At 35.2% G+C, this 21289-nt stretch overlaps 2 protein-coding genes across 6 annotated transcripts in view; both read left to right on the top strand.

Annotated features, from left to right (window-relative positions):
- Positions 1-21289, top strand: part of LOC125662394 (uncharacterized) — a 1158266-nt gene that overhangs the window by 273276 nt on the left and 863701 nt on the right. The gene's annotated exons all lie outside the window — the stretch shown is intronic.
- LOC125663244 (receptor-type tyrosine-protein phosphatase U-like) overlaps positions 1-21289 on the top strand; it is a 64436-nt gene that overhangs the window by 9894 nt on the left and 33253 nt on the right. For 2 of the 5 annotated variants that reach the window (XM_056146163.1, XM_056146158.1), the window contains exons 6-17: positions 2424-2555; positions 3472-3609; positions 3947-4087; positions 6520-6681; positions 8039-8200; positions 8460-8559; positions 9512-9627; positions 10637-10866; positions 12016-12103; positions 14034-14101; positions 18017-18053; positions 18608-18705. In XM_056146163.1, the coding sequence (XP_056002138.1) occupies positions 2424-2555; positions 3472-3609; positions 3947-4087; positions 6520-6681; positions 8039-8200; positions 8460-8559; positions 9512-9627; positions 10637-10866; positions 12016-12103; positions 14034-14101; positions 18017-18053; positions 18608-18705 (1472 nt within the window). The remainder of the gene's footprint in view (positions 1-2423; positions 2556-3471; positions 3610-3946; positions 4088-6519; positions 6682-8038; positions 8201-8459; positions 8560-9511; positions 9628-10636; positions 10867-12015; positions 12104-14033; positions 14102-18016; positions 18054-18607; positions 18706-21289) is intronic. The other 3 variants (XM_056146159.1, XM_056146161.1, XM_056146160.1) reach the window with 3 other exon arrangements.

Here is a 21289-nt window from a genome sequence, read left to right as displayed (position 1 = left end):
GACAATATTTCAGTCATTTTATGGCGGTTAAATGATTGAAATATGTTTGGTTGTGAGTGTTTGAGTTTCCCTGACAGCCCCATTGAGCCTACTCGTTCGAAAATCAGGGAATTGATCTTTTGCGTACCAAAGGGGTTGTGATCCTTGATACGGAACACCCTTAAACGTCCCATCCGAAGGATATCAAAGTTAAAAATACATACACAGATAGAAATACAGGTCATTCCGTGTATATCAACACTTGTATTATCAACGTATTCAACTTTTTCTGTAAAACTCGCATCCTTATAAATATTGTATAATATTTGTAAAACGTTTTGCATTGATTACACATTACCAAATCAAACAAGAGGCCCAGGGGCCTTATAGGTCACCTGAGTATCATGTAACAACCTTCCAATGTTTGAATTAGGTTTGTGTTTAAATATAAGAATTTTACTTTTGGATGGAAGAAACATTGAATAGCTATGTGGTCATGAAGTACATGTGTCATTTTTATGTTCAATCAATAATCCTTTTTAAAAAACCTAGGTCTGAGACATCATAAAGAAAAGGGTTATTTACTCCTTAGATAAATCCAATATACATAATAATTTCATGTCTGCCAAGCAAAGGGTTCTTAAAGTATTGAGTAGTTGTATATATTCCTATTATTCAGTTTACCCTTGTCTTTGTGATTTTATTAGCTACAATAGTCATCTTCTCCTAAAGGAACCAGTTTTTTTTTTTTTTACAATTACACTCATTTTGATGGTTTTTGCCCCACCCCTCAGGCCCCCCAGGGGGGGGGGGGGGGGCAGGGACCACGAATTTCACAATTTTTGTTCCCCTCCACCCACAGATGCTATATGCCAAAATTGGTTGAAATTGGTTCAGGGATTTCAGAGAAGAAGTTGAAAATGTTCAAATGTTAACGCACGACGTACGACGACGGACAAAAACAGAAGATTTTCAAAGAAATATTGCATTTTCACTATATAATCAATCAGCACCGGCTTTGCACCAGAACCCCTGACCCAGGGGCCATAAATTTAAGTTTTGAAAGAAGCATCCTTGATCATCATTATCATACTATTAGTTTGTCTACTTAATACCCAGCAGCAGAGGAGAAGATTTTCAAAGAAATAAAATGCATTTTCACTATATGATCAATAGGACCCCACCCTAATACCAGAACCCCTGACCCAGGGGCCATGAATTTCACAATTTTGAAAGAGGCATCCTTGTTCATCATAACCATGCTATTGGTTTGTCTACTTAATACCCAAGGACAGAGAAGAAGATTTTCAAAGAAATAATGCATTTTCACTATATGACTTATAGAGCCCCACCCTATCACCAGAACCCCTGATCCAGGGGCCATGAATTTCACAATTTTTAAAGAGGCATCCTTGCTCATCATTACCATGCTATTAGTTTGTCTACTTAATACCCAGAGACAGAGAAGAAGATTTTCAAAGAATTTCTACATTTTCACTATATGACCAATAGAGCCCCACCCTAACACAAGAACACCTGCCCCAGGGGCCATGAATTTCACAATTTTGGTAGAGGGCTCAACGTTCATTATAATTATGCCCACAGTTTGGCTTCTTGATGTCCAGGAGTAAAGAAGAAGATTTTTTAAAATTACACTCATTTTGATGGTTTTTGCCCCACCCCTCAGGCCCCAGGGGGGCAGGGACCACGAATTTCACTATTTTTGTTCCCCTCCACCCACAGATGCTATATGCCAAAATTGGTTGAAATTGGTTCAGGGGTTTCAGAAAAGAAGCTGAAAATGTTTAAATGTTAACGCACGACGCACGACGAACGACGACGGACAAAAACAGATAGCAATAGGTCACCTGAATGATTCAGGTGACCTAAAAATCTATTTCTTACAGGCATAAAATCATTGCATTCTAAAAGAATGTGATGTATATTTAATGGACAGTCACAATATAGACATCCAGAGTGAAGTTCTCTGTTTAGTAGGTGATAATGAGTCAATTTTGAATGGCCGACGGTAGAAATATCAAATTTACAGAAATTTTGCATTTAAACGTACAACAGTTTTATAACCTATTTAATGCTAGCGCTGAAAATTTCATCTATTTTTGAAGAAGCGATAAGGTCCACATCACCTTGAGCAGAGTGACTGCATAAAGGAGTTGATAAAATAAACCCCCAAAAATGAGAATAGTTTAATCCATTCGGCTTTTAGCTGACCAAGTGTATTAATACCAAACTAATTCTGCAGCTACAGGTACTATCCTTCATGATAGATTATGCACTGTTAAAAATTCCATTCTCTTCTTAATAGATATGTTATACGCACTATTTGAATATATTACCTCACAAAAATGCATACTTAATGAATAATGCTTAAAGCTCATCAATTTCATGCATAAGCATTTTTATACATGTGTGACTTGTTTCAGGTTGTGGAACTGGATTTTACGGAGCAAACTGCACGAAGTGTCCAGAAAATTGCTTGAATGGCTCATGCCATTTTCAAATCGGGTTTTGTTTTGATTGTAAAGATGGATATACGGGAGAAATGTGTGAATCAGGTATATTGCATACAATTCACATTTTATGTGATACCCAAAATATATAATGTAACCCCTTCTCTTTCAGATAATTAAAACTGATATTCAAGCCAGTCACACTGTAAGGCAACTAGTCTATTGATTGAATGTATCTTGCTTAACGTCTCGCTCGAGAAATGTTTACTCATAGAGACGCCCCCAAGACCGGTGAAGGGCTTAAAAGTTGGGGCTATGTTCGGCGCTTACAGCCATTGAGGAGTGAGGGTTCTTTTGCGTGTCACACCTACTATGACACGGGACATCCGTTTTTAACGTCATCTCCGAGGACCCGTGACATTCAAACCTAATGCCGAGTGTTTGGCGACGGGACTGTCACTACTTTTTTAAACGACTTGGGTCTGTCGCAGCCGGGATTCGAACTCCGGCCTTCCGCATGCGGGGCGAACGCTCTAAACTCTAGTCTAGTTATGTACGTACATATCCCGTAATTGATGTACACGTATTGAACTTAAAGTGATTTAAGGGGAAAAGTAATACTGTTTGGACCCAGTCAATAGTTCTTTCTGTGCTAAATGTTGACTGCGTATCCAGGGCCCTATCCATCCGAAAATGAACGTACGTGGACCCTATCAATCATATAAAGAAATCCACACACCTTATTCTGCTTTGAGAATACCACCTTCCATTCAACTTTATGGCGTTTAAGACAATCGAAGGCATTCTTTGGAGTTACATGCAACCATATACCGCTATCATTTCTAGAATGTCGAATGTATCACAATATGACAACAGGCAATGGAGAAACAATTGTAGATTTCATTCCACTGGAAGAGAAACATTTCTTATGCGATTATAATGCAAGCTATACCCGTGGTCCTTTACATGTATATACACTTTAATGATAACATTTAATTATATATCATTCCTTATTCATAAGAATGTGCTGCTGGTTTCCACGGACAAAGGTGTTCTCTGATGTGTGGAGACTGTCGTGATGAAGCAGCATGTAACAATATGAATGGTTCATGTCCTGATGGATGTTCTGCCGGACGGAGGGGGGATAAATGCGATCTCGGTGAGTGCTATATTCCTTATAGATAAACTTTCGTTCAATAAGGGATTTTATTGAATGGATCATCACTTATGCCTCTTTCTAAATATGCTACACTCCACCCAAATCACCTTCAGTGCACTTTTCTTGTTTATCGTGTCTATATATTATAACAAATTAGTATTATTCACGCTGATGTTCCCGCACTACATCCTACACTTGTTAAAAACTTATAATTTTAATACGACTTGTCATTGGTACACGGATCTTGAAGATTGCATTGTTTTAAGGTTCATTGAAATGATAATTATTTTCAGAATGTCTTCTCATTAACAAATATATACCTCGGCATTCTTTGTAGATTGCGAATATGGATACTTCGGTTACAATTGTAATAATACGTGTTATCTTCCGAACTGTCAAAACAGCACGTCTTGTAACACTATTTCCGGGGAATGCCTCGTCGGCTGTGTTGAAGGTTGGGCGGGGAAAACATGTAATGGTAGGTTGATCGGACATGCTATAAGTACGCTTACAATTCTTTTCAAAATCATCGTATTTCGTAAGAGTTCAATTCCTATTATCTTCATTGTATGAATATACTAATCAATGCCACTCTTTCATTGAAATAAGAATAATTGCAACTGTACTATGAAAGTCGGACCTCGTGAATAATATTTTTCTTGATCAAACCATGATTTGATACAATGTAAAGAATAATAATTTTTCAATCCAATTTCATTTTGATATCTTTTAAAGACTCTACAAAAGAAATATTGATCAAATTAACTGTATTGAACTCACTCGATACAATACATGTTGCTCTAAATCGACATCATCCCTTGCACTTCAGTCATGACGAAATATACGACCATTAACAATTTACGACTTTCTTTAGATTTTAAAATCAAATGATAGTTGTGAAAGATTAGTAGACGATTTGGCGTAAATACTTTCTGTCAAACAGTACAATTGAGAAATGGGTTGAATTTAGAATCAATATGATGATGTACTGTTACATGTCGATGCCTTTCAATCTTTGAAATCAATGTTATCCTGATAAAATTGTAATTTACTCTTTACAAAATGTCAAAAAGATATAATAATTAAGAGATTGAAAATTGATCATTTGAATTTTTGATGAGTTCCAACATCACTGCTCCTTAATTGTGCCCCATTTTATATTACAATACGGACCAATCACGAGTTTGTTTGGAATACACATCAGCATTTTCCCTCAGATACAACTGTAATGCGTTACTTGTTTAGAAAATACAGCTACACTTAATTTCCTTAAAAGATAATGAGAAGATAATGTGAGATTTCAGACACGTCCCATACATTAATGAAAAAAGAATTAATTGTTAATGAGAAAATTGACAAGTAAAGATAGTGAATGGTGATAATTTCATGAATAATATAGAGATTACGAATTGGGAGCAGAACACATTCGAACCCCTGTATTTATTAGATGTGAGATCCGGTGTGTATTGGGATATATACATGTATACGAATTACCTATGTAGGTCGTCCAACAACATTAAAAATTTTGGCAGAAAATAAATTATCATTTTCCATTGTGTAATTTGTATGATCTATAGAGAGATACACAGTTGGATATGTTTGGTACATTTGAGATGACCACTATTATTCTAATAATGAAAAATAAGGGAAACAAGTAGATACTACATATCTACTTTTGTTCAGAATATTTTTTATGATAAATATAATTTATAATTTTGTTGATATCAGATAAAAATGTAAATTCAAATAGTTAGTAAAGTGAGACAAAATCACGCTTAAGCTTGTGTCACCCGACATCGGTCACACTTTAATGGAAAAGACAAGCGACTGTTAAAAACCACATGATATTACATTATAATGAATAATGCGTTATCTATCATTTCCTTAGTGAATAAACAGTAGAAAATGAATAAAAGGTGTTGTTTATAATCGTACGATTTACTTGTTAATCGATGTGTTTCATCATTCATCATATTTAGTTTTAAAGAGGACGGAATGTCTTTGTGAAAACTATGTGAACTTAATTTTGTCAGACATTGAACATTTGGTCTCGCCCCTAAAGTAGTTATTGTTATCGAAACAAATAAAGGCTCGTGTAGCATATTCCTGATGATTATACAATGAGTAAATAAAACCATGAGCAACCATTGTGGAATACAAAAAGATTATATTATAGAGATGACGATAACCATGCCCCAGAATTCAATATATCGAGTGGACACATATGTACAACAGCGGATAACCCGCAGTAATACATAAACCAAGTTAACATTTCATCATAATCTCATGATGATCTGTACAGTGCTTATCTATAGGCGTCAGTGTAATGTTATCATTTATCACACTTTTAAAACAGTCTGTGTACGGAACATTAAGATTGCTGCACGTGTCAGTGTAAAGTGAACACTTTTTTACACTTTTGATAGGATGTATCCAAAAAGTTGATTTAGGCGTCAATGTACCACCAACGTTTTGCTAAAACTTGCTTAACGCGTCGGTGTAAAGTTAATATCTCATCACATTATTGTTGCAATGTATATGAACGCATTAGTATTTTATCGCACTTTTACTACAGTGTTTGTAAGGAAAATCAACATAAGCGTCAATGTTACGTTGAATCATTACCACACTTTTATTACAGCCTGTATACGGAAACCGCTATAAGCGTCAACGTAACGTTGATTTATTATCACACTTTCTGTATAGTGGATGTGTAGAAACTTGCTGTAGGCAACGATATAACATTGATATTCCATCACGCCTTTGGTATGGTGTGTGTACGGAAAGTGGATACATGTATAGGCGGCAATGTAACGTTGATATCATACCACAGTTTTATTACAGCGTGTGTACGGGACCTTGTTATAAACGTTAATGTAGCGTTAATATGTCGTCACACGTTTGTTACAGTGTGTGCGGAGACGTACTATGGGCCGGGATGTAACTTAACATGTAGCAGTTATTGTCTAGATAGTGTGTGTAACCTTACAAACGGACATTGTATTGAATGCCCTGAATATAAAGTGGGTACCTTTTGTGAATTTGTGAAAGATACAACAACAACCACTTTAGGTAGCCATTCTGCACAATATAAACATTTAAGAATTTCTGACTTGCTAAACTGCTAAGATCATGGTTTACTGAAGGCATAATTATCTTGCTAAATTGCTCTAGTCACGCTCTGTTGAATATATTTTAATCTTGCTCAACTGCTAAGATCACGCTGTACTGAAAGTATTCTCATTTTGCTAAACTGCTAAAGTCGTGTTCTACCTAAAGCATTGTTATTTGGCTAAAATACTACGGTCATGCTCTTCTGAAAGTATACTTATCTTGCTAAACCGCTATGGTACGCTCTATTAAATAGTAATTATTTCATCAAAATGAATTTGTAATGTATTAGTTCATAGTAAGAATTGAACAATTTCGTTTCATTTAAAGAAATATTTAGTTCAACATCAGCTAAGTGATTTAAAAGACCTTCTATCATTACCTTTATGTAATACATTGTAAAATGAGTTGTTGAGATGGGCTAAACATTAAGCACTTAAGATAATGGTAGTATGTAAAATGTAATAATTATCATATAACTTCGGCATATTCCACTACAAGACAACAGAGTCGACATACATTTCTGTGTACTAGATAACTGTTGCTTGGACAGTAAAAAAGTAGCTAGATGGTGGATCATGTCATTCAGTGAGGTTGTAGTGACCATGATGTTGGCACTGTAATATTTCATGATATGGCGTATTCAGTGAAATTAAATAACTACCGTTCAGTTAACATAATAGCACACTTAGTTCTTAGCATCGATAAGCTTCCATGTACATGAAAATTGACAAGCTTTATGCGTGATACCTCTCTCTCATTCTTTGATGTTCTCTGTAGATGAAGAATAAAGTATTACAAGAAGTAAATGATCAGAATTCTAATTGTATTTTCTGTTGTATAAAATCACAATCATATATTCAATTATCACAGGCGCAAAATATTATGTACTGCATGCCCAAGTAACGAAGCTGAAAAAAATTGCAAAATGTCTTCATTCTATCTAGTTCGTCATCACCGTCTATCTAAAGGTTTTGTTAAACATTCACTATAGTCTATCTGTTTTCTTTGTAATATTTTCTTTTCATTCTATCTGATTTTCTCGGTTATATTCACTACACTCTCCCTGGGTATAAGCATAACTACTGCATGCACTAACATTTACTAACAAGAGATGTAACTCTTTGAACGTGTTGTCCATATTTTTTCATAAACAAAAGATATTCTAAACACTTTATATCTTATACACACAAATAAACTTTGTCCTTGTGAAGATGTGTAATGTTATCATTGAGAAAAGTGTCGTTTATATGCACGCTGAAGACTTCCTAACACTAGGGATACACCATCCTTTTCTATTTTCACCCTTGTTTTTCAGTATGTGCTGAAACCTATCATGGTCAATCGTGTAACTTGAGCTGCAGTGTACACTGCAAAGATAGACTTTGCGACCCTGTAACGGGGTTTTGTGATGCCTGTATTGAAAAGAGATCCGGGGACTTCTGTGAAAATGAAATTTCCGTAAACAACCCTGCTGCAGGTACGTGATGTTAGAGGTGTATTTCATTGTGGTAATCACACTATACTTGATTTAATACTAAACAGTGGCCGTAATAGGTATCAGCACATATCAGAGGTCTTCCACATCACTATTATCATCAGCTTTTGCTATTTCAGTATTCAAGGATTCCATTTCAGAGAATAAAAATAACGTGATTGAAATGGAAAAAAATCATAGAACAAAGGAAATGTGTACTTTCTGTCAATTAATTTCTTAATATCCTGAATACTCTGTACAGTTGTGTCTGCGGAAGTCCCCTTCACCATCATCGGTGCCGTCGTCGGAGCGTTCCTCCTGGTAATACTGGTCCTGCTTCTCATCTGTATACTAGTCAGAAGGTAAACAATCATGTTTATACAGCTCTTTTTTCAAGGGAGTATCGCTACATTATGACAATTATCTGAATTTTGTGTACAAAACCTCCAGTCTTTTGCCTAATAAGAATTATTATGTATGAAGAATCCTAAGTAACTAGGGTGATTTGGATTTGGGGCGCAAAATTCGCGGGTGTAATTCAAAATTCAGACTATTTTTGGTACTGATATATGAATTATTAATCAATGACAATTGATAATGACTTCGACTTTTCTCCGGTCCCCATCATATTTGTTTAATTGGCAATGCTTGATATCAAAGAGAAATGTCAGTAATTGTTATATTTTATGTTAAATGTAATACCTATATTCCAAGATCGTCAAGATCATTATTCCAAGAACAATCGTAAAAATCAAAAGCCTCAAATGTATGCGATGTCAGAATATCAATTATCAAGTACGTTGACATTAAATTGAAAGGCGAAGTGAGTTGGATGTCGCTACTGAATTATTTAGCACAATAATAGCACAGCGTAATCGGTAACTACTATTCAGTTAGCATCCAAGACAGTTTGATACGAATCTGTTCAGATCATAAGAATAATACTCTAAACGTACAAATAAAGCTACTAAACTACTTGAATTGTTGAAATTATAGTGAGATAAATTAAAGCAGTTTATCCAGTGATATGTTAAAGGCCTTGACTTGTTCATCCATTACGTACCATGTTCGTAGGAACTTGGCTTTTTGAGTGAAGCAGTGGTGGGGTCTGTGTAGCTCTTCACCCACCCCGCCCATTTATTTTATCATATGTATAAGTCTCTACAACAATGCAATGAAATATAGGCTCATTAAAATTCAGAATTGGATATTTGCACACTAGTCATGTAAAAACTCTGATTATTACAAGAGTTATATTTGACCAGTTAGAATGTATTCATCCAAAAGTAAACTTTCAATACATCTAATTGATAGGAAACGGCGGAAGGATACAGAACTGGAGGATGCAATCAGACTAGAGCCTCAAGTCACGCCGATGACAGAGAGGAAGCCTCTGTATTACCATGAAGAAGTCAAGCAGGAAATCAAAGGCATGCGGAAAATATAGTATTCACTTTCATTTTACCAAACCGTTTATTGAGGAAGCTATTTTCATTTTATGTTCTTTATACTGAAAGGTGTGTGAAGCACTTGAAGCGGAAAGAGATACTTAACAAAAGTGTTTAAAACAGCGTTATCAATATCCTATATACGATAAACGATTTCCTTTTCTGTTTTTCCTTATTTGTACGTTCACACTCAGATAACCGTATTCATATTTATTTACCACGAATCTGAGATCGGTAATGGTGGTTTAGTGGTTTTGGTGTTTCACAACTAGGAAGTCCGTGTTCGATTTCCTATCACCTCGCCCAGTTAAATTTGAAACGTTTAAGATACAACTCTTCCTTTGCCAAGCGTCCCGAATGTCAAGTGAAATATAAAGGTCTTTCGAACATAGCCTTACAAACGGAGGCCCCCTGTCACGATAGACTTTGGCACGATAAAGACTGTTCCGACCCCGAGTGCCAAACATAGGTCTGATTTTGTGGTACAGTAACTAAAGCTGTTCGTGCCTCCAAATAAGTGGAAATTTTTAAATTGAACGTAAAACAACATCACAGAGCAAATATTTAGTCAGATTAAAATACGCACTTTCTTCTAAAACAATTTATATCCACGTCATATGTATCTGTTCCGACAGGTAGGAAACTTACACGGTATTTCAGAAAACTTAAGGTAAATTTATTTCCTTATTATGTTCACAACACTTAATTGCAACCCCCCCAAAAAAAAAACCCACCAAATATCAAATCTATTTCATGTCCCCCTTTTTTCAGGAGAGCAAATATTTAGTCAGATTAAAATACGCACTTTCTTCTAAAACAATTTATATCCACGTCATATGTATCTGTTCCGACAGGTAGGAAACTTACACGGTATTTCAGAAAACTTAAGGTAAATTTATTTCCTTATTATGTTCACAACACTTAATTGCACCCCCCCCCAAAAAAAAAACCCACCAAATATCAAATCTATTTCATGTCCCCCTTTTTTCAGGAGAGCAGCCGAATGTTTATTACAACGTGAGTTACATTATCAACCCGGAGGAAGTGGAAGAAGAAGACATTGAAAGTGAAATCGAGACCGCAAATGGCAGCTCAATAGGAGATCTCGGCGACATCGAACTACTCAGTGAAAACTTAGGGGAAATCCCCGTCCAGGAGCTGCATGGCTACATATTGCGGAAGCATGAAAATAACGATGAAAGCTTTAAGGCTGAATTTAAAGTAGGGCTTAATCACTTTTTTCCTTTACCGATGTTATCTGAAATGGGCGTTCGTAAATAAGTTATTCAGACACTTAGGAGTCTTTGTCTATGTATATGTAGGATAATCATTCATTGGGTACTTACTTAAAGGCTATTAATTGTTCAATGACCCACTCATCAACCACATCCGTACCGACAAGAAACATTGACATAAATTGTTAAACTTTTTTTCTTAATCGTCGTAAATTAATAAAAAAAAAAAAAAAAAGTTTTACAAGAAATGCTATTGATGTAAATTGCATTACTGTTAGTTTTTTGTTTTTAATCTTTTGAATGAAAAGATAATTCAACATTGACATTTTCCTTGCACATATGCACTTTCGCTTTAAAAGATTAATAATAATAATAATAATAATGATAATGCTTTATTTAGAGAAGGTAGCCCGATTAGTACTTGATACTAATTTCCCCTGGGATCTGAATTTTTGTGATAGGGAGCACAATTATTTTTTTTAAAAGAAACATTACCCACAAAAGAGGTCACGTATGCATAACATTTCAGATTGAATATTTCAATGGATAGGTCCTAATGATAAGGTTTTTAAAAATGCACGTAAATTCCAGAAACATGTTGTGTATTTGAGCGATCTTTGGTCTGTGGTGATATATCCACGAAAGTAATTTGGTAAAGCATTCTTTAGAGGTCATAAGCCATGAGCTATGTTATATAAATACGTGTTTTAAATTGTTTAGAATTATCAACAGTTTTATGACCGACAAACGTGAATTTAGAATAATTAAGTCATCAAGCCTTAAAGGTTTAAATAGTTTCGCTCTAGTCACATTTGATCATTTGTATGATAACTCTATGTACCCTCTAATGGTGAAAGCTTTGTTTACATTTCACCTGTGTGGCTACCTCCCTGCAGCAATTTGCATATAATTTGCATATAATGTGTTTGTAGTGCGTATTGTTGTTTCCCGATAGCGATACAGATCGGAAAATATATCTTTACCTTTCTCTTTCTCTTAAATTCCCTCTTCCTTTGTTTATTTATCTCTGCCTAACATTAAATCTCTCTCTCTCTCTCTCTCTCTCTCTCTCTCTCTCTCTCTCTCTCGCATGTAAGAAGCGGTAGTGTGTATATAAACTGTATCTGTTTTGTAGGCCCTCCCTGAAGGAGACATCACTCGCTGTACGGTCGGCAGTCAAGAGAAAAACATTCTAAAGAACAGATTTAAAAACACCCTACCGTGTAAGTAAAGAATGATAACCTGTTCCCTATATAATAGATGTACCTGTACAGGATGTACATTTTTAATATGAATATGTAAAATCGACAGCACGGTGATATAACGTACGGCTGATTTATGTCATCCATGATATTTACAACAAGACATTAACACGATGTTCAGTTCTGCAGTATCCCCCAACAAAAGAGAAGCCTAATGAACTAATCCATGATCAATGGTGACTGACATGGCAGGATAACTACTTAAGTGATATGATTTCAACTTGTTTATCATACCTAATCAAATTAAAAACTAGAATAAGTTTAGAATAATGGCTCTTCTGTTAGGTCGTCGTCCGTAGACGGAAGTCATACAGTAATTAGCCTGTGTGTGTGTTCACGCGTCATGTCCTGCAGTGACAGTTTTCCGGACTTCCGTTGAGAATCCCTGCAGCTATTGAATTAAAAAATAATAATAAACTTTTAGCAATACAGATGAAGTTTGAATTTGGTTTATGCTACCTATCTTTGAAAAGTTATGGACCGTTAACCTATCAAATAATGTCAAAATGGGGAGCCCTTTCGTAATTCGTGCCATCACAATGATATCTAGTTTTGTATTTAACCTGTTGATCAACTCCATGTATTCCGACGCAATTCGTAGAGAGCCCCGCCTACCAAAAGTTTCAGTCGTGAAAATCAAGGAGAAATTAGTCATCACATAACCATGAATGATCTCTTTACATTACCGTAATGGGTTCACAAGATATGATATGATGTGGCGATTTTAAGGAATGAGTTATTTCTTACAATTTACTTCGATTTCTACGTGTATTATGAAAATCACTAGATATATGACAAGTGATATGAATTGACTTATATCCATAAGCACAGTGTGATCAATACAGGTTTAAAGTATAGATTCGTCAAATTAAAATTATACAAGATTTATCAATAAAATTTATTTTGAGAATAATTAAACACGTTATAGAAATTTAAAAAATATTACATTGTTTAACGTAGTTCCACCCTCCTCAGACGTCATAAGATTTCACAAAGTCAATGATTTAATCAGATTTATGCATGACAGGAACATAAATTTTGTCGGAATCTTTTTCAATAGCCATTGTAAAAAATTTTGTTAACCATAACATATTTCAAAAATCTAAGTTATATATCAATAATCAATTAGTTATTTAAAAATCTTGAATCCAAGGGCAATAACTCTGTTTCATTAAACTATTTATAAAGTTCATTTTGCCATAACTTGCCATTATTTTTCACAAACATATTGACTATTTTTTAGAGAAACAGTTTCATGAAATTATTTTGAATACTATTACTGGCCTATAATTTTAACCAGTTCTTGTAAAATTTTGATAATGCTTTTTAAGAAAAATTTTCTAACGTTGATAACAGTATACATGTATGTGTGTTAATTGATAAAGAAAACATATTAGTACCCCAACAGAATGATTATATCAACCCCAACATCATTTTATTTGTTACTAAGATATATTACTTGAAGAGTAAACAATCAAATATAAGACTGAACCTATAATACTAGACGGGTGGAATTACCTTAACATAGTTTATGTTAGATTGTTAATTTTTCATATTTTTTTGGTATTCAGTGTGTATATGTTTCCGCATTGATAAAAAGTGAATGGAAATCCATTTAGGATTTAAGATAGATATATATACAGCTAGTCTTAGAATTTTCTGAACGCACCCCCCCCCCTCCACCTCCCCTCTCTCTCTCTCTATATCTTATATCAGACTGTAAATTGTCATGTAACTAAGAGGAATTTTACATGGGATGCGGTATGGTATCAACACACATTATGATAAATGATACACAACATTGCTCGTATTTATAGCAAGTAAATGAATATTTCAAGTTTGAACTGAATCAATCAAGAATAGATGAGTACATGTAATTTCGATTTTTTAGACGATCACTCCAGAGTAATATTAGAGGATCCGAACGGAGACGATTATATCAACGCCAATTTTATTCCGGTAAGTCATTTGTGTTAAAATATAGCATTCCCTATATAACGGTTAGATGTGCGTAATATCTGCAAACATTGCGTTTCTTAAAATGTAAGTGTAAGGCTTTTTATCTGGGTGTTGCAATACTGTGGCATCATCAATGTTCGTGAGGGATTGATGTTCGTTGATTTCGTGGGTACGGGTGACCCACGAACGTACATGTCCTCGAACATTTCTTAAACCAAATAGAGTTATCTCGCCTATAGTGACACCGTATTGCTTACACACGAAATTACGTCCCCACGTACCAGCAAAATTTTGCTTACCCACAAACAATGCCCCCACGAATTAAAATGATTCCACCGTATTTACTATAAAATAGTCATATAATTGTATGTATTTATACAGTGCTCAGATATATACACTAGTATTGTTCATCTTAAAATATTCATACAAATGTATACAGAAGTGTTATCCATGTAAATGTATTTATCTAACTGTACACACGATATAAGTAGGTATATTGCACATAAGTGTAGTTACCAGGGTTTATTCATGTATCTTGGTGTGTAGTTCAAGTCTTGTAGACAAGAAACTCATTTTACAAGTGGATGTATATTTCAGATATGCACTCCCGAAAGAACACATTTTCCAGAATATTATTGTTTTTTAGCTCACCTGAGTCGAAGGATCAAGTGAGCTTTTCTGATCACATTTTGTCCGGCGTCCGTCTGACTGTCTGTCTGTAAACTTTTCACATTTTCATCTTCTTCTCATGAACCACCAGGCCAATTTCAACCAAACTCGCCAAAAAGCATCCTTAGGTGTAGGGGATTCAAGTTTGTTCAAATGAAGGGCCATCTCCCTTTCAAAGGGGAGATAATCTTAAAAATAGGGTGGGGTGATTTAAAAATCTTCTTCTCAAGAACCACTGGGCCAGAAGAGCTGAAATTTACCTGAAAGCTTCCTGACATATTGCAGATTCAAGTTTGTTCAAATCATGACCCCCGGTGGTAGGATGGGGCTCCAAGGGGGATCAAAGTTTTAAATACAAATATATAGGGAAAACTCTAAAAATCTTCTTCTCAAGAACCACTAAGCCAGAAAAGCTGCGATTTACATGAAAGCTTCCTGACATAATGCAGATTCAAGTTTGTTCAAATCATGGGCCCCGGGGGTTGGATGGGGCCAAAATAGGGGATCAAAGTTTTACATACAAATATATAGGAAAAATCTTTTTCTCAAGAACCACTGAGTCAGAAAAGCTGATTTTTACATGAAAACTTTCTGACATAGTGCAGATTCAACTTTGTTCAAATCATGGCCCCCGGGGATAGGATGGGACCCCAAGGGGGGATCAAAGTTTTGCACACAAATATATAGGGGTAAACTTTAAAAATCTTCTTCTCAAGAACCATTAAGCCAGAAAACCTGAGATTTACATGAAAGCTTCCTGGCATAATGCAGATTCAAGTTTGTTCAAATCATGGGCCCCGGGGGTTGGATGGGGCCACAATAGGGAATCAAAGTTTTACATACAAATATAAAGGAAAAATCTTCTTCTCAAGAAACACTGAGCCAGAAAAGCTGATTTTTACAAGAAAACTTTCTGACATAGTGCAGATTCAAGTTTGTTCAAATCATGGCCCCCGGGGATGGGATGGGGCCCCAAGGGGGGATCAAAGTTTTACATACAAATATATAGGGAAAAACTTTTTAAAAAATCTTCTTCTCAAGAACCACTAAGCCAGAAAACCTGAGATTTACATGAAAGCTTCCTGACATAATGCAGATTCAAGTTTGTTCAAATCATGGGCCCCGGGGGTTGGATGGGGCCACAATAGGGAATCAAAGTTTTACATACAAATATATAGGAAAAATATTTTTCTCAATAACCACTGAGTCAGAAAAGCTGATATTTACAAGAAAACTTTCTGAAATAGTGCAGATTCAACTTTGTTCAAATCATGGCCCCTGGGGGGTAGGATGGGACCACAAGTAGGGGGGTCAAAGTTTTACATACAAATATAGGAAAAAGCTTTAAAAATCTTCTTCTCAAGAACCATTGGGCCAAAGAAGTTGACATTTACATGAAAGCTTTCTGACATAGTGTAGATTCAAGTTTGCAAAGGGTAGTTTGGGCCATAACAGGGACCAAGGTTTTGCATGCAAATATATATGGAAAGTCTTCAGATATGGGCCAAGGTGACTCAGGTGAGCGATGTGGCCCATGGGCCTCTTGTTTAAGAAATGCTATCACTGTATATCAAAAGTGTTCTATATTACCTTCTAACAATCCTCATTTTTCACTGTTAGTAGTTACGTGTAATTGTGGTATTTAAGTCTCAAGGACAGATGTAGTCTATGTATAAAAATTCCTATCTACTACCTTACCGTAGTGACTGTTATAATTATCATTACCCATCACCATTACATTACAATAACCGTTAATCGCCGCGGTGACCGAGTGGTTAGATCGTTCGCTCCCCATGCGGAAGGCCTGGGTTCAAATCCCGGCCGTGACAGACCTAAGTCGTTACAGATAGTGACAGTTCCATTGCCAAACGCTCGGTATCATGTGTGAATGTCACGGGTCCTCGGAGATGACATTATAAACGGACGCCCGTGTCACAGTAGGTGTGGCACGCTAAAGAACTCTCACTGTTCAATGGTCGTAAGTGCCGAGCATAGGCCAAAATTTGAAGACCTTCCTTAGTGACGTCTCCATATGAGTGAAGTATTCTCGAGCGTCTTTCAATCAATCAATCAATCAATAACCGTTGCCCCTTGAGGGTCCGCGTTAGAATGATTCATCAGTACTTCTTGCTTGTCGTAAGAGGCGACTAAATGGGGCGGTCCTTTGGATGACACCGCAAAAATCGAGGCCCTGATTCACAGCAGGTGTGGCACGATAAAGACCCCTTCCTGCTCAAATGTCGTAAGTGCCGAGCATATGCCTAAATTTTCCAGTCCTTCAACGGCAATGGTGACGTTTCCAAATGGCTGAAAAATATCCGATAGGGACGTTAAACAATAAAGAATCAATCAATCAAACAATAACCGTTATATATTATCATAATAATCAGTGTAAGTATTGGTAATGTGAAATGCATTTTCGCGTCGGCATCACATCATCTGCGGGCCTAAGCCTTTTTTCTAGAGTTTGACAACAATTAGTTTCCCGTTTGGGAAAAATCCCCATTTTCAGTGATCACTTAAACACCCATCTGACGGAAAATTAATCTTATGGTATGTTTGAAGCTAAATTGGATGCATTTCTACGAGTGCTATCTGAAGGAATAATAGTTTTATCTGTGATTGGCTGCAATGGTTATTAATTTTCAATATTATATTTCTCTATTTAGCTAAATGTCATGTTATATTGACCAATTAACATATCACAATAACGTAATGTACATTTCAATGGTGATTTCAAAATTACAAGAATTTCACATCAACTTCAGTAAAGAAGATTTGTAACATTTACAGAGAAGAGTTTTTGAGTTACATTGAAGGAAGTTCCATGTTATATTGTAGAATGTTTTAACTGTTCGTTATCTTCACCTTTTCCTTTTAGAGTTATTATGTTTTATGGTCATTATAATGATTTAGTTTGCAAATACAGCGTATCATTGGGTCAAATGCTGTCTAACCTGTTTCATATCGCTTGTTAGGCCGTTTCTGGCACACTGATTCTGACTACAAATTACTCTGCTTAGCTGATCAAGATAAAGGGCTCACGGCGGGTGTGACCAGTCAACAGGGGGTGCTTACTCCTCCTGGACACCTGATCCCACCTCTGGTGTATCCAGGGATCCGTGTTTGAACAACTCGCTATTTTGTATTGCTTATAGGAGTTTTGTGATTGATCACTGTTCGTTATCTGCGCCTTACATAGAAGAGATTTGTGTTACATTGTTCATTTTTTATGTTACATTGTAGAGTTCGTTCAGAGAGAGGGAATACATAGCATGTCAAGGTATGTATTGTTTGATCTCAATCTGCTGTACTATCGATATATACAGATTCCCATAAAAAAATAAGAATAAGTGTCATATAAACATTTATATCATTATTACTAAAATCCCGTTGTGAGATAACGACCATCAGTGTTTTGGCAAGAAACTTTACAACTGCGGGCCTAACATATCAGGAGGCCGAAAATATAGCCAAAGACCGTGTGACATGGAGGGATACCATAGCGGCACTGATGTGATAACAATCACTAACAGTATCCAAGAAGGAAGGAAGGAAGTGTTTTTGGCACCATAAAAGAATTTCTAAACAAAATATAACATCATGCAAGAGCGACTATAATTAAGAACCCATAAAATACACGTCGAGGAAAATTTAGAAATCAAATTACACACTACTGTGTGCTTGATGATTTTTTTCTGTGAGGTAATCTGACTTCAAAATAAGAGAAAAATGACACAAATTAAGTATTTCGTATTAGATCTAAATTGTTTCTGATCTCAACTTCAATCAACTGATCAAGGGGATTTGAATGTAATATGTAATTCCAATAATCAGGGCCCAAACCAACGACCGTTAAGGACTTCTGGCGCATGATATGGCAGGAACAGGTGACCACTGTTGTCATGCTGACGGGCATCACAGAGGGTCGAAAGGTATGAAGCGAAATTGATCTCACTTTCTTAGATTTCAAGGTTAGTAAGTAGTTTTAGTATCTAGTGTATCTTGGTATTTTCCCCATTATTTTACTATTTTATCTCTCAGTGACTGCAGTTTGAAATGAAAAGAAACCATTCAAATCATTTAGGTGGATTTTAAACATAAATTATATTAATATTTAAAACCAATTAATTTTATGTATCTTTATAAACAAAATACCTTATCAGTCCCTTTCCATTAACACCGGGTACCATATACCCCATTTAAATAAGATAGAGGTAGGTTTCATAGCAATATATGTATGTCTACACACAAGGGAAGTCAAGTAGGTCTGTGTGATACTTTATCAAATCTAATTTAAGTTTAATGTGTACATTTAATTTCACTTGACTAAGGTTGTAATTCATCCCCAGAGTCGTGTAAAGTCTATGATGAAATTATGCAATTTCCTAAAATATTTTCCAAACAAATTTCACTATGAAACAGCACTGAGAGGTAATAGGTATGTATCCTTTCTTATATATACATAAGGATATTATGCAACAAAAATGTGGGTAAGCTACACAGAAATATATCAATTTTACATAATACAGTTTTCATCATATTTAGTAGCGAAATGTAACTGTCAAGTTCACTGTGTTCTTACGGAAGCATATTAGGGCCGTAGCAGTATCTATTTTTTTTTAGTTTGTTACATGTATAAAAAATTAGTAATTTGTTGTAACAGATTACAAATTTGTCATAACAAATTACAAATTACAAATTTGTTATAACAAATTACTAATCTATTATAACAAATAAAGAATCTGTAATAATCAATTTGTTATAACAAATTACTAATCTGTTATAGCAAATTATTAATCTGTTATAACAAATTTAACAGATTATCAATATCAACGACAAAAAAGCTATGGCCCGGACAAACTTAGTAAGAGAAACGCAAGAAGATGACGAATTCACACTAAAACAATATGTCCCCTTTCTGAGAAGGGGAGGCATATTTATTTATAAATATTTTTAAAGAAAAAATGTGAAATACCACCTGTACAAAAACTTTTCAATCAAGAACATGCATGGTAAGCGGTAAATGTAGTACGGCCGAAAGCCGAAAGTCCCGGATAGCGATTTTTTTTTTCGAGATTTCTCTCTTAATGCTGTATGTAATAACACATAATGTGCAGAGGTTACTGTTTGTAACCTAGGTACATAACAAACATAAACTTTTTCTGAGAATTATTCTTCAAAAGTACCAAACCAGAGTTTTCACCTGCCAAAAAGCAGTAAATCCAGTACGTTTTATAAATGTCGGAACCCAAACACAGTCGAAGACACTGACCGATTTCCACAGCCCCCTTTGTAAATATTGGGTTTTAAGTAATCCTATTCATGCACAAAATATTGATTAAGACTACGATTTATGTTTCTATCATTATTTCCACAACACAGAATAATAAAACTCTGTATTTTGTAATCGTGATATTGTTTTAATCGGAACAAGTGTAGGTCCATTAGTTCGGTAAATTCGTACATAAACAGCGTACGCGTACATGTAAAACGATAGTTGAGGATGTCTGTCGATAATTAGTCATAATTATAACTTTAACCATTGATTCTGTTGTCCAGATCTGGCCACGCGAATGTTCCCCATTCACCCAGTCATGTTATTTTGAATAAAAATCTAAACTCCGAAAGTAAGGAAACTATACTCCCTAAAGTAAATAATGTAACCCCAAAAGTGTGCTTTTACAATATTTTGTCATTTTAATTAAGAAAGAAAAGGGAATTATGATAGTTTTTAGTCTTTAATCGTCTTGATGATGGAATGATAATATTAAAATTTGTCGTTTCTCTTCGATAAATTACATATAAATTATCTATGATTACTTTAAATCACACTTCGTATGCATTAGTAGTCTACACTACATCAAAATAATAATTGAATTTTAATTTTTTTTTTCAATTAATTCAATAACGAATATGCTTCAACAACCGAATATTAAAAAGAAGCACATTATTTATAGTGTATATATCAAAATGGATTGAAAAATTCATGCCAAGAAATCCCGTCCGGTCTGAATTCGTTGGCTTCAATAGGACCATATTGCCTCTTTTCGTAATGTGTTTGTATGTAGGAGTTATCGTTCATGTGGGACGGTATATATACTTCCGGTAAAGAGTATACAAAGCACCCAAATACAAACATTTACATTTTACGGTATGGATTCGCTTATTAATACATTACAGCCTAGCCATTATCTCCTAACACTGCCGTTGAATGCATGTAGATCACAGGTTTCCAAACATTGCAAATCCAAATATTTCCTCGAGTAAGTCATTTAAAATAGCAACAAACTCAAAGTTGCAAAACATGTGTGGGGCTCGGAGGTTGGTTCCATTCTAACAGATAAACACATCAGACATTAAAGATATAAAGAATTTGTATTCAGGTTGGCTCGGGAAATCGAATGCATTTCCTGAATCAGATCCACCCCTTATGATAACCTTCGATTTGCGGCGTAGAATTATTTTGCGTACAATATATATAAAAAAAAAAAAAAACGAAATTAAATAAACTGTAAA

The sequence above is a fragment of the Ostrea edulis genome, chromosome 8, assembly GCF_947568905.1.
Source record: "Ostrea edulis chromosome 8, xbOstEdul1.1, whole genome shotgun sequence".
Lineage (NCBI taxonomy): Eukaryota > Metazoa > Mollusca > Bivalvia > Ostreida > Ostreidae > Ostrea > Ostrea edulis.
This window is presented reverse-complemented; position numbering and strand designations above follow the sequence as displayed.